Below are 13862 nucleotides of genomic sequence, written 5' to 3'. Positions count from 1 at the left end.
ACATGTTCCACTTAATGTATGACAGTATAATGTGCACACTGTAGCTGTGTGATTTAGAGCTCAAGAGCTTGCTCAACAATAATTTTTACCAATATTTTCTAAAAATTTGGTGAACATGCAACAGTTCATACACATTAAAAAGTCAGAAACAAATATAATTCCACATACATCTTACAATTCATACAAAATAAGATGTTAACATTAAGCCTTTTTGTTTGCATAACAACTATTTGCATTATAATTCTAATTTTATATTAAAATGAATCACCCAGGGAATATCGAGCTATATGAAGGAATGTACGTACACACATTATAATCTCTGACAATGTAATATATGGTATAGAACTGATGACTTGGAATCCTTATGTTTCTGATGAAAGGAAAGGAGGGAGGAGACATGGGAAAGCATGAGAAAAAATTGCTTAAATTTTTATTCACTTTCAATACATTTAATCAATGAATTCTAGGAACCAAAGTTAGGGAGGACAGATGAGAAAAAGCAAGCTAAGAGAAGTTATTCAGAATATCATATTTTTAAAAATTAGCTTTGATTTCACTTGAAATGTGAAATGTTTTATTCATCAAGTTTCCAACATGCTTTATTATAAACTAATGAAACACTTACTGTGAAACAGACTGAAGCAGCTTTAACTTAGCAATAATTTTAAAGAATACAGTGGTCATTCAACATATATCCGTAAGTGTATAAATGGACAGAAATAATGGAATTATTAAAAAGTTACTGCTTAACTTAGCCATGGATGTCTAATTCCTTCCTTCTGAAATTATTTTGGTAAGGAAAATTCTGTGACCCTAAAAGAATAAAAAAAGATTTAAAAAAAAACTGGAAGAAAATAAATATTTCTTTAAAATGACCTGCTTCTATTATTTATTCCTCCACCTGTTCTCTTTCCAGATGGTTTATCTTTGAAAGCTGCCAAAGATCCAGGTAGATAAAAATGAGACCAAACCAAAAATTCCATACAGTTAGAGTCTTGTAATAAAACTGCATTTAATTTGGGATAAACCTAGCAACAGTCAATTGAATATCTGTTGTCAACAACTGAAACAATATGTTTCAAAAATACAAGTACATTTGCAATACAGAACAAAAAAGCAGAGAAGCAGATAATGAATACTTAATGAACAAGTGCCTCAAGTTTTTCTTTAAAATTCACCCTATTGAAAATAAATGCTCCCAGCAACCAATGTATTTCTTACATTATGGAAGTATTCAATACTATAAAGAAATAACTTCAGTATTGGAAAAAAGTTAAATAACCACTCAAATGAATGTAGTAAGTTCCTTAAATACCAATGGGACAATCAAGTGGATCCTATTGTACAATGCAGCATTTTGATATTAATTCTGCTCTGATTTTTGAACAGCCCTCTATATGACATCTTTGAGTGAATTAGAAATTTAATTTATGTCAAAACTGAATTGGCATGGCAGGAAAACATTTTGAGAATTAATGTAATTGAAAAATTCAGTATAAGACAAAGTTTACTTTATTAAACCCAACTTTATTGTTGCCATCTTCCTCATTTATCAAACGAACGGAATAATTCAGAACACACTAATGAACAAAATATATAAAAGTCAACTAGAAGCAATATTCCTATCTATATACAGCACTATATCAAATGCACAGTATTTCATTTGTAAGATCTGCTTTAAAATACAATGACTGCCTAAAAAGCAAATCTTTTACACCCTTCCCAAATCCCTATCTTTGAATCCTCATGGTAACCCAATGTCTTTATGATGCCGCAGAATGTGTTGATTCTTCTCTGAAGGCCTTCGAAAGCCTTTTTTACAGAATTCACAACGGTGAGGATAGTCTTTTGTATGAATGGAAATAACATGCCGCTTGAAACCTGAGGCATCTGTAGTGCTATATTCACAGTACTCACATTGATAAACTTTTCTACCACTGTGTGTTTTCATGTGTTTTTTAAGTTCCATTTGCAGCTTGAATCCTTTCTTACACCTCTTGCATCTGAACGGAAGATCTTTTGTGTGAACTGAGAGAATATGACGGCTCAGAACAAATGGATCTGCAATTTTAAAGTCACAATGTCTGCACTGGTGCAGCTTTTTCCCTTTGTGCACTGCAACGTGTTTTTTCAGTTCTGAAGGCCTATGAAAGCCTTTATCACACATGTCACACTTGTGGGGATAGTCCTTTGTGTGAACGGAAATTATATGTCTTTTTAAATCACTTGAGTTTGAGCTTTTGTGATCACAGTGCAGACACTGATGTGTTTTGCTTTCTTGATGCATAAGAATGTGCTGTTGCAGCTCTTTGGTATCAGAAAATATTTGAAAACAAATGTCACACTTGAATGGCATTTCTTTACTATGCCTAGTCTTTACATGAGTTTTCAGGTTAGAAGAGTCAGCAGATCTATACTCACAATATTGGCATTGATAGGGCTTTTCACCAGTATGGATTCGCATGTGTTTCTTGAGCTCTGATGGATGTCGAAATCCTTTTCCACATTCCACGCAAATATGAGGAAAGTTTTTGCTGTGTACAGCTAGAAGGTGACGATTCAGTAATCCCTGTTCTGCTGTTTCATACTCACAGAATTTGCACTTGTGCATTTTGTTTGCTGCTTTGTCCCTATGCACCATCTTATGTGTAAACAAAGCTCCTGCGTGCGAGAAACTTTTTCCACATTCATCACATTCAATTATTTTCTCAGTCTTGGTAGTAAGCTTGTGGCTCTCAAGATGATTATGCAGACTTAACTTTTTATTTGTAGTGTAATCACAATCAGTGCATCGATATTTTTTCTTAGCAAGAAGGTGCTCTGGGTGATTTTTCATGTGTCTTTTCAAGAAGCCTCTGGATTTAAATTTCTTTCCACAAATCATACATGGGTAGACAGTCAAAGGATGGCCATCAGGCCCAATAATTATGGCTGCATAATAAAAAAAGAAAAGAAAAAATAATAAAAATAGCATCTACTAAATACCTGGCAAGCACTAGCATAATTGCACAGAAGTTACACATTTTAAGTTCCTATTAGTTTTGGTAGCAAAATTAAGCACATGCTTAAGCTTCAAATTGAAATACACAGGATACCAATATCCCAAACACTGCTGTAATTACAAATTAAGTTCAGATCAATTAATTGTCAAGAGGTAATTACAATGGTATGTCAGCTTTCTCCCTCAAAATTAAAAATCTTCCAACAGAAATATGGCTTAGAGAATTTAAATAATTGGAAGCAATGTCAAGAGCCAACATATCACTTAATTAGACAAATTAACCCTGTGGAAAGGAATATCTTGACATGTCAGCAATTGCAACATCTGCATTCTCGCAAAGGAATCTTGTGAGAATAGATTTATTTTCAAGAAATGACTCATATCTGGCATGTTTGAAGATAATACTCTCCAAAAAAACATATACACAGGTATACACCTGTGCTTCTGTGTATTGATGCAAAGCATCCATCAAGACAGAAGTTGAAGATAGTATGTTACTTTTAAATACGAAATCAGTCTACCAGTCTACAACCCCAATAAAGCAGCAATATTACACAAAACTCCCACCAGGAATGTGGGAGAGCAAATAGATGGCTGTGCCTTTAAAAATGCTAATGGAGAATGCATTTCCATTTCCAATTCTATTTTCAAGCAAACAGAAGTTGAGTTATTACCTGTTTGATATTGTCTGGATTCCAGTCTTCTCCTTTTCTTTGGCTTTTGTTTTGTTAGCCTTCCAAGACCAGAAGACTCATCTATATGCAAGAGAGCACTTGCAGTTCCATTTCGGTTTTCAACTGCATCATTATTTCCTAGTGTGGATCAGAATTTAGCATCTTAAGGATTAGTCCACATACTATCTTTGAAAATGATTTTTATATTTTTAAAAGGTAAGTCTGAATAATCAGTCTTTGTGTTAATAAATATATTTGGATATCTTTGTAGTCAACAAAGACAGTAAGTAAGATTTAGATTTAAAAAAAACCAAGCCTCCTTCTATTCAGTGAATTATTCACATGTAGCTTTTTGCCAATATATATCTACTGTATATCTTTCTCATTGTCCTCACTGACCATGGAAAGAGCCTCAAGAATTATACATACATATTCACAGCATGAATTTAATCACATCATGATGAACACAGAGGTAGAAAGAATACTGTAAAAGATAGATGCTCTTGGCAAACAGATACCATAGAATCCAATTACCAGAGTCTATTTTTCCAAGGCCACTGGAAGATGCATGTAAATATTGCAGCCATATGGCTGATTGTAAGTCAACTAGCGATCCTCCACCCTTATGGGATGAGAGTATAAAAATATCTCTCATATTGATGCATGTAAAAGAAATGGACCCAGGCTGGAAGTTTGATGAAAAGAAAATAAGTATAATTAACATTACAAAAATCTAAATTTTATAGGAGGTCTGTAAACTTCATTTTTACTTATCTGATTCAAAAAATTTAGTAAGATTAACAACTGCCAAGTCTCAAGATTTGAAAAAACTCTCCTTCTCTCTAAGGTTGAATAAATTGCAGATTTTTGTAAAAAAAGATACAACATTGGTTTTTTATTTTTACTACTATTCTAACTATAACAGAAATAGAGTTGATTTCTTATTACAACGTTCTTAATTCCTGTAGTTTCAAATAAACCATAAATCATTTCAATCAAGAATCAAATAATATATAGGTACTCACAGAGATGGGATTGAAAAATTTTAGCAACTGGTTTTTTGCTTGGTTGCTGGGTGGGTGTGGCCATGGGGGTGAACCAGATGTAAAATTAGCATCCAGTTTGCCTGAACCGGTTGAATCCCACCCGCTCTTATATGTAAATTCAGCCAGAAATACTGAACACCATCCCAGAAAGATTACTTCAATTTTCTGAATACAGAAGACCAGAAACCAATATCCTTACTTGGTAATCTTTAATTTTTGGGAATAATGACCTACCATAAGCTGCTGCCCAAGCTATTGGCATAAAGCTTTTGATTTCACTGTCATCAATTTGCTGTTCATGAGTCGCTGCTGCATCTTCCTCTCCTACTATCACTTCCATATAGACTTCATCAGCAATTTCAGCAACATCTATTAGAAGAAACATGTTATGTGTTTTGTATATTTTTAAAAAACCTTTAACCCAAATGAAGGTCACATACTTACTTAAATCTTCATCTTCATGCTGAGAATCATTTACTGTCATATACACCATTTTTTCTCTTGGAATGCGAACACTACTATTTTGGTTAATTAAAGTTTCACCATGGTCATTTTCAGATTCACTTTCCACAATGTCTACTGTGCCTCCTATATTAAAAAGAATTATCAACATTATTTGTAAGAATATGCTTCAAAACACTATGGTTCAAATTCAAGAAACAAAAAAAAAAAAAATACAGCAACACAAATTTTTAAAAGGTGAGAGAGAAGCTTTTGTCAAGTAGACATTTAGAAAGAACAGAGTAAAACAAGAGAAATATTATGAAAATCCTATTAAAATATAAGCTTCATTATATTAATTTAGTAAATGTGTATTGGATCATAGACTAAGTGCATAGTCTGTATTTTTACAAATTGAGATAACTGACCAAAGTTTCATTTGGGATGACAGACAATAATAATAATAATAATAATAATAATAATAATAATAATAATAATAATAATAATAATAATAATAATAATAATAATAATAATAATAATAATATAATGTGCAGTTGTTAGGGATGCCATTCATAGGGTGTTTCAAGGTTCTTTTCATTTTTAGTATGAAAAATTCTCAGAACATTTCTTGAGGATTCAGTTTTCATCTTGAGACCTCCAAGCACCAAAATACTAATTTTTTCTTTCATTAAAGAAAACTTCACCTATGTCATCTTCTCCAGGATCAGCTTTGAAAATGTAGACTTTGATGACTTCTGGGCAAATGCCATCCATTTTACATGGATCACTTTCTGACTCAGATTTAAGGTCAACAGAATTGTCAGCTTCTGTTTTGACAGCATCATCCACTACAAGAAAATCAACAATATTATCACAATAACATTCCTCTAACATAAATTACAAGCATTTCTTATGTGTTTATACATTAAAACCCAATGGCAAATCAATTATTTGCCAAGCATTCTATTTATTCGCACATATACTTTATTTCCATGGTATTCTATTATTTTCCCTTTAACTCCATATTCCTACAAAACACTCCGTAACTAAATCTTATTTATTTTATTAAACACCTTTTTTAAATCAACAAAGATACAATAAACTTTCTTTCTCATGTTTCAATACCCATTAAACAGAAATCTGGTGTGTATCCAACCTGCTCAGTAAAATGCTGCACCATACTTGCTAAATTTTTCAGTGTTCCCTTATTTTGAGTTTTATCCCAAATTATTGCATAACTTTTATTTTTAATTCCAATTAAAAGAATTCTTGTTTAACTTCTGCAATCCCAAGACCTTTTATTTCAAATCTGTCTGCATTTCCCATCTTTTAATCATAACTATTTCTTGATTTTTTATTATTTTTTGCAATTGTGTTTCTCTGCACAGAAATAATTATACATACATACATACATACATACAAATTCCCATCCACAGCCTTTCACCTCACAATTACATAATCCTTTCATGTACTTCTTATTAATACAACTCTTCACTTAATTCCTTCCATTTTTTCCAAGACATTTCTACATTTTTCCTGATGTCCACTTTCCACTCTTTCTATTGTGAAATAAATTCATTTTCTAATGTTTTACAAGCAGGCGTTGTAGTTCTTGCAGTCATTCTATTTTCCCTTGTTTCTTTTCTTCCCAAGATTCACTACTCCTGCTAAAACTCATGCTACACATGCTAACTCCACCCCTAACCCTAATGGTCTGCTCCTCATTCAATACTTCTCATCATTCTTGTATTCTTCACTAAGCCTCTCAATGTTTCACAATGAACTATCTATAAATCAATCCTTGAATAGGTATGCGTGAATTATCATGCTTATCTTATTTCTACCATCCATACAGGTCTCTTAATAGAATTTTTCACACACACCCCAATTGCATTATTTTTGAAGCACCATGCAATTATCACTAACCTATGAAAGGCTACTTTACACACCTCAATATAGATCAAATTCATTCATGCTTTTGATACATATTAGTCTTTTGTTCAAATTTATGCATTCATCTTCAACCTACAAAATCAAATACTTTTATTCAGACCTGCTATATCATTCCTGCTTTTCTTAGTTTCACAGCATTTCTTAATCATTTTATTAATTCTTTAATTAATTAATACTGAATTTGAAAAGCATGTTTTCATATTATTTTGCAATATTCTTATAGACAGACCAGGCTACACAAATAGTATAAAACATATACAACTTTCTGATAAGACTCTGAGAAAAAGATTAATACAGTGAGAAACTTTCACCTAGCCCAATACTAAGAGGCATTCACATCAAATCATAACAAATATAGATTTATAATTTCCACAAGAAAAAAGGTAAAGTATATTTTTAGGAAATAAGGATTATAATACGCTCTGCATCTGGCAAACAATAGTACTACAGTACTAAGAAAAAGGCAACAAAATACATTATCACTATCCTGCAAAAGACATTGAACTCAGCAATAAACTGTAATCTCATGGAACAGCAAATCAAGACCCTGGGACAAGAAATAGACTGCAACACCGTTGCATGTTAATCACAGATACTAATAAATTTCTGTGTAAGAGCTGCATTTGCCTAGAAATATTAGACACAATTACAGTGTACACATTTATAAATGTAGTTCTCAATTTAGGAAATAGTTCTTTTTTTTTCCTATACCAGTTACAGGTAGTCGTCGACTTACAACCATTCATTTAGTGGCCATTCAAAGTTACAATACTGAAAAAACAACTTACGACTGTTTTTCACACAACCATTGCGGGATCACCATGGGCATGTGATCAAAATTCAGACACCTGGCAACTGGCCTGTATTTATGACATTTGCAGCATCCTGGGTTCATATGATCCCCTTTTGCAACCTTCTGAGAAGCAAAATCAATGGGGAAGCCAAAGTCACTTATCATGTTACTAACTTAACAACTGTAGTGTTTCACTTAACAACTGTGGCAAAAAAATTGTAAAATGGGGCAAAATTCACTTAACAACTGTCTTTCTTAGCAATGGAAATTTTGGATTCAATTGTGGTTGTAAATTGCAGATTACTTGTATATTTCACCCTCTCACTTCATTCTTCTTTTGCTAACATATTCACTACGCACCTACTGTTCATCACTGTATACTTCCCTTATTATTTTCTGAAAAAAAAGCAAAAATGAATATTTCTTCAATTCTTTTAACTGTTGCCAGTTAGCTCTCCATCCTGTACTTCTGCTGGCAACCATTCAGAGAAATGTATTTATTTAATATATCCCTATACAGATTCTTAAACAACAGCATCTTAAACCTAAAATTATTGAAATACAAGAATAGATTAAAATAATATATAACCTTTATTCATTAAAAAGATGGAAGAATGGAAAATAAAACAAAAATAACAAAATTTACATATAAGGATTATCCATAAAAAGCTCTGAATTTCCGGTAGGAATTAAATAATGTAAGAATGGGTACCTTGCATATTGGGAAGAAGAGCATTCCAGATACTATGAGTAAGTGTAAACTAGTAGTCTATCAGTCTCAACAACATATTCTATGAACTTAATAATGACAGGTGTCAAGTGATGGATTTTGCACATTAGTTCAAGGCTTGCAGCCCAATGATCAAAGAATGATAGGTAATTGATGCAGCAACAAATAGATATTTTAATAGAAAAAAAGTTAAAGGTAAAAGCTTCCCCTATCCAGTTATGTCTGACTCTGGGAGGCAGAGCTCATTTCCGTTTCCTAGCCCAAGGAGCCAGCGTTGTCCAAAGATGCTACCATGGTCATGTGGCTGACATGAGTATATGCTGAGGCGCATCGAACATTGTTACCATCCCACTAAAGTAGTACTAATATCCCAATGAAATGGGAATGTTCACTGCAAAATCTTTAAAAAAAATTTAAAGTCATAGGCATGGATACTGATGCTGATTTTATTATTTTAACTTTAAATTATTTATTTTTAACAACAAAATTGTTCTTGTTACCAAAAAAAATATTTTTATATTAGGCCACCAGAAGCTAATTCAATTATTATGTAGAATAGTGACAAGAGTTAAAATGTGTTGGTTACATTCCCAATACATGAAATGTCAGGATCTAAAACTGCCTACATGTTGTACTGATTAGCACTGCAAAAATCAAAGAACAAAATCAGTGGGATAGCCTGGATGAAAAATTATGTAGTTTAAACTGCAGTCCTGAAAATAGTTTACCCAGACACTTACAGGAAATCATCAGGTAGTCTTCACAGTTGTTTTTTTCATCATTATGCTCCACAGATATTCCACTGGCATCAATTACAGCTTCAGAAGCACAGTCTGCCACTAAAACTTCTGAAACTACATCTTCTCCGAGAGAATCTGTAACAATTTCTGCTTCTACAACATTATTATGGTCATGAACATGTTCCATACGCTCAATATCAGGTACATGTATTGATTCATTTGTGAGTGCATGTTCAGGTATTGCCATTGCTGAAGCTGTAATTTCAGATGATAAAACATCTTCTGGAACACTGCAGTGTGACAAAGACACTTCTTCAGTGACATCAGTGTCCAGCACTGGTTCAGGAATAATAGTTTGAGATACATTTGTATCTTCCATGATATCTGGACACTGAACATCTTCTATAACAACGTCCTCAATAATATCTTGAATTACTACAGAATCTGGATCATCAGGGACAAAATTATGTACAGCTATATCAGAATCTTCTACATCTGATACATATACAGTTTCCTGTATTTCGACAACAATTTCATCTCCATTCAAATGCGTTTCATCAGCTCCTGGAATATATAAATTATAATCGGTCCTATATTATCATAAATCTTAGTTGAGGAAAAATCAGCAAATTTTGATTATGATGTAGCAGGGATATCATCTAACAGAAACAAATTTGACCTGAAGGGCTTTACTTGTCTTGATCCATTTACCAGGTGCAAATCATGGAAGTCATATACAGGTAGTCCTCAATTTATGACCATAAGGCCAAAACCTCTATTGCTAAGTGAGACAGTCAAGTTAGTTTTGGCCCATTTTACGACCTTTCTTGCCATTGTTTTTAAGTGAATCACTGCAGTTGTTAAGTTAGTAATATGGTTGTAAATGAATCTGGCATCTCCATTGACTCTGCTTCTCAGAAGGTCGCAAAAGATGATCCCATGATCCTAGGACACTGCAAACATCATTAATATGAGACAGTTGTCAATCATCTGAATTTTGATCATGTGACTGTGGCGATGTTTCAATGGTTGTAAGTATGAAAAACGGTCATAACATTTTCAGTGCTGTTGTAATTACAAATGGTCATTACATGAAAGGTTGTAAATCGAGGACTACCTGTAATCTATATAATTTGCTTCCTGTTTACTAGCAACCAGCAATATTTCCTCAAAATAATTTAGTGTGATAGAAGATAAAAAACTATTTTAAAAGCTAATAATTGATAACCTCTTTTTCGATCAGTTTTCACAAACATTTCATAATCTGCCTTCCTACATAGCTAGTAAGTTATCTTGCCTTTATTTAAAAAAAACTGGCACAAAACAACAATCATTGTTCCTGGTGTGTCCAATCACACTTGGCCAATAAATAATTCCATTCTATTCTATTCATATGTAAATATTTGAAACATATAATATTCCTTATATTTTTTAGCCTCAAAATAGATTTTTAACTATTCTAAAATAGTTCTAAATTAGTTTAACTATTAAATAAATTAGATCCAGACTTGGGTAGTAAAAGTAATCTGGATTCATTACTAAAAACCCAATAGTTATAGAGTTTAGGAAAAGAAGCTTATATGTTATTTTCTCACATACCTGTTGGATCAAAAAACGTGTGTGGGTCATGTGTCCCATCAAGCCCATCCTCATCCATGGCCTTTAAATCTCATCAGTCACAATATCTATAAAATTAAAACAAATGTGTTTTGCAGAGACTTTTAATAAGTGTCCCAGACTAGCACATGGCATATATATTGCAATCAAGCCGGGCGGGCGGGGGGGGGGGGGAATTATCACACACTGGAGACTTAAACATTTTGCCCCATTCTTGACTAGACATAAAAAGAATGGTTAATATGTTGGTGTCCCTTCATTACCTCCTATAGCAATGGGAGAATTCACAAGTATCAGAGAAAAATATCAATACCTTCTTTTTAAACATGCTTTTCTCCCTATGCATAAACATCATGCATTTTTTGTTAGACTATAATATTTTGATACTAAAGTGCTATTTTTTCAATTTCATCCATTTTAATATCTAAAACTTCTGGATAACTAAAAACTTTTCATTTGCTTGACTGGCATTGTTGAGTCCTGAATACAGTATACTAAAATATATTACCATAGTAACTGGCATACATTCCTGCTTCCATTCATTTCATGCTTGAAATAAGCATTCCCATAAATACATTCTACATCTTTGCTTTCCTGCCTAAATTGTGCATCTTCTGTAGAAGTCTTGTCTAATACTTTCTTTTCTGGTGCAAGTTAGTATTCTTCGCATCAACCTTTATTACTTAGAAATTATTGTCTATCACATTTGTTTTTCAGATGCTTGTTTACTGATTGCAATGCGTTATTTCAAAACAATAATAAAATGGTCACTTTTGAGGTTTTTTTAAATCTATAATAATCCAATTTACCTACTTCATATATCACACCAACAGGGAAAAAACTAGGCTGCTTTTCAATCTCTATAATTCAAATTATAAATTATTAGCCATCCTGCGGTAGCATTTATGTGCCACTTGATGATTACTAATATTAAAATTATCATATGAGCAACAGAGGCCACAGGATTTATGACACCTAATTACTAATACATTTATCAGCTTTCCTTGACTATTTTCTCTGCACATGTGTGCTCTTGGAAGCTTGTTTCTAGTGGAATTTTGGATTTAATTCTGGTGCTTCAGCTGTGGAACCACCATGCTTCCTCATGACAGGCTTGCTCCCTCAAGCCTGTCATGCAATCAGCTTTTCTTAATTAATGCAACTGACCTAGAGTCCTAGACTATTATTTTCCACGGTATCTGTTGCCACTGGCAGGTGGTTCATGGTTAGGAAGTTATTTTTTGCGGACAGACAGAACCATCTGGACAAAACCGAACATCTGGCGCTGCAAGCAGCCCTTCCTGTATCAACATAACGAGGAGGGGGAGCTATGTGAATAATCACTCGTGTTCCGTCAGTCATTGTCTGATACTGAGGGCCAGGAGGCAAAGTAATAATAGGCAAAAAATGCCTCTGCGCCCGCTGGATATTACGTGAAAGGGAAGAATGTGGCGGGACTAAAGTATGCAGGGCTCGGGAGTAGCCGAGCAGGACAACTGGGCACAAGTAAGGGAGGGAAAGAGGGGAGGGGCAAGCTTCCCCCACTGGCGCCGTCTCCGCCCTGCCCTGCCTGCCTGTAATGGGGACTGTCTGGGGCCAGAAGCGATTAATTCAAGATGGCGTCCGGCACTCTTCCTCAGCCTCCCTTGTCGCCGCCATCTTGTCTCCTCCTAGCAGCGATCCCTCCGTTTCAGGCCCGATTCCACTGTCCTCCAAGAATGCTTGATCCCCATTCCTTGTGCAATGTACAACAGCCCACCGCCTTTCTCTCTCTGGAAGCTGAGCTACAGCTGCCCGACCCACCTGCAAGGCTTCCGGCCCGTTCCTGCAACAAGGAACGCCGTGCGGCCTAGCTGCGGCCTTCTCAAGGCCTGTACCGAAGCAGGCGCCGAGGCCTGGTTCCACGCAGGGGTAAGGGCCTAGCTCGGGCCTGTCCCGTGCTGCTTACCAGGCGGGACGGTGGCGGCGGACTCTGGGAGGCCTTTCTCCACGTAGCCGGGCCGATCTCGGTGGTAGTGTCGCGGCGGCGGGGCGGGCGGGCGGGCGCGAAGGGGAGGGAGGGGCCGAGCTCGGAGCTGAGTGGAAGCGGCCAAGCTCCCCGGGCCGGGCAGCCGTCAGCACGTCACGTCACTGCCCGTGGGAGACCCAGGGAAATGCGGAAGGAGTTCCCGGCTCCGCTGCTGCTTGAGCCGCCTGCTCTTCGGCCCCGGGCCAGGCCAGACCGGGTGCGCGATCGAGAGGGAACCGGGACGGGCCGAGTGGATGAAGTAGAAGGACGGTGGATCCCCGCCAACCCCTTCCGCTGCAGCTGCCGCTTCTGCCGCCGTCTCCGTTCCAACTCGGCCGTAAAATTCCGCTCCGGGCTCAGACTTGCTCAACTCGGCGCCGGGGAATGAGGAGTTGTTTAGGCCTGGAAAATCCCCAACATTTTGGGGTGGCTTCTCCACAGGCATTGCCCTGGGCACCCCGCCTCCCAAATCGTAATACATCCCCCTCGCTTGCCGAAAATAAATTTATCCACAGCCTTTTGGAAAATGAAAATAAGAGGTACCTTATTACGGCATTTTTAATGAAAGTATTGTCCCGCTATCTCTTCCCTCCGCCTCCCCTTCTTCATTTGACGAAGAACATATATTTTTCTTACATAGGAAGTCAGGAAAATGAAAGTACAGTGCTTTAAGCCCTGTTCATATATATCAATCGTTTTGGTGAATGCAGTTATCTACCATGTTTTGTTTCTGGTTTTATAGGGAGTCAGGGGTACTTTGTTGTACAGCTACTTTTCCAAATCAGAATGAGCAACCTTAGTTGTCAAATACAAAATTTGCGATTATTAGACATTAGGTGCCAGAGTGTCTTTTGTTGTG

General features: G+C 35.7%; 1 protein-coding gene across 1 annotated transcript; it reads right to left on the bottom strand.

The window, feature by feature from the left end:
* Window positions 1-408: 408 nt before the first annotated feature.
* ZFX (zinc finger protein X-linked) lies at window positions 409-13539 on the bottom strand. The gene is made up of 8 exons (XM_081947127.1): window positions 12944-13539; window positions 10978-11063; window positions 9379-9942; window positions 5867-6010; window positions 5166-5309; window positions 4956-5090; window positions 3676-3813; window positions 409-2931 (listed from the first exon to the last, which is right to left on the bottom strand). Exons 2-8 carry the CDS (start codon window positions 11033-11035, stop codon window positions 1745-1747), a joined length of 2370 nt encoding a protein of 789 aa, XP_081803253.1. The 5' UTR covers window positions 11036-11063; window positions 12944-13539; the 3' UTR covers window positions 409-1744.
* Between the last annotated feature and the right edge of the window lie 323 nt (window positions 13540-13862).

This window comes from Natrix helvetica, assembly GCF_964273705.1.
Source record: "Natrix helvetica genome assembly, chromosome: 3".
Classification (NCBI taxonomy): domain Eukaryota; kingdom Metazoa; phylum Chordata; class Lepidosauria; order Squamata; family Natricidae; genus Natrix; species Natrix helvetica.
Note: the sequence above shows the minus strand (reverse complement) of the source record. Positions and strands in the feature narration are given on the sequence as shown.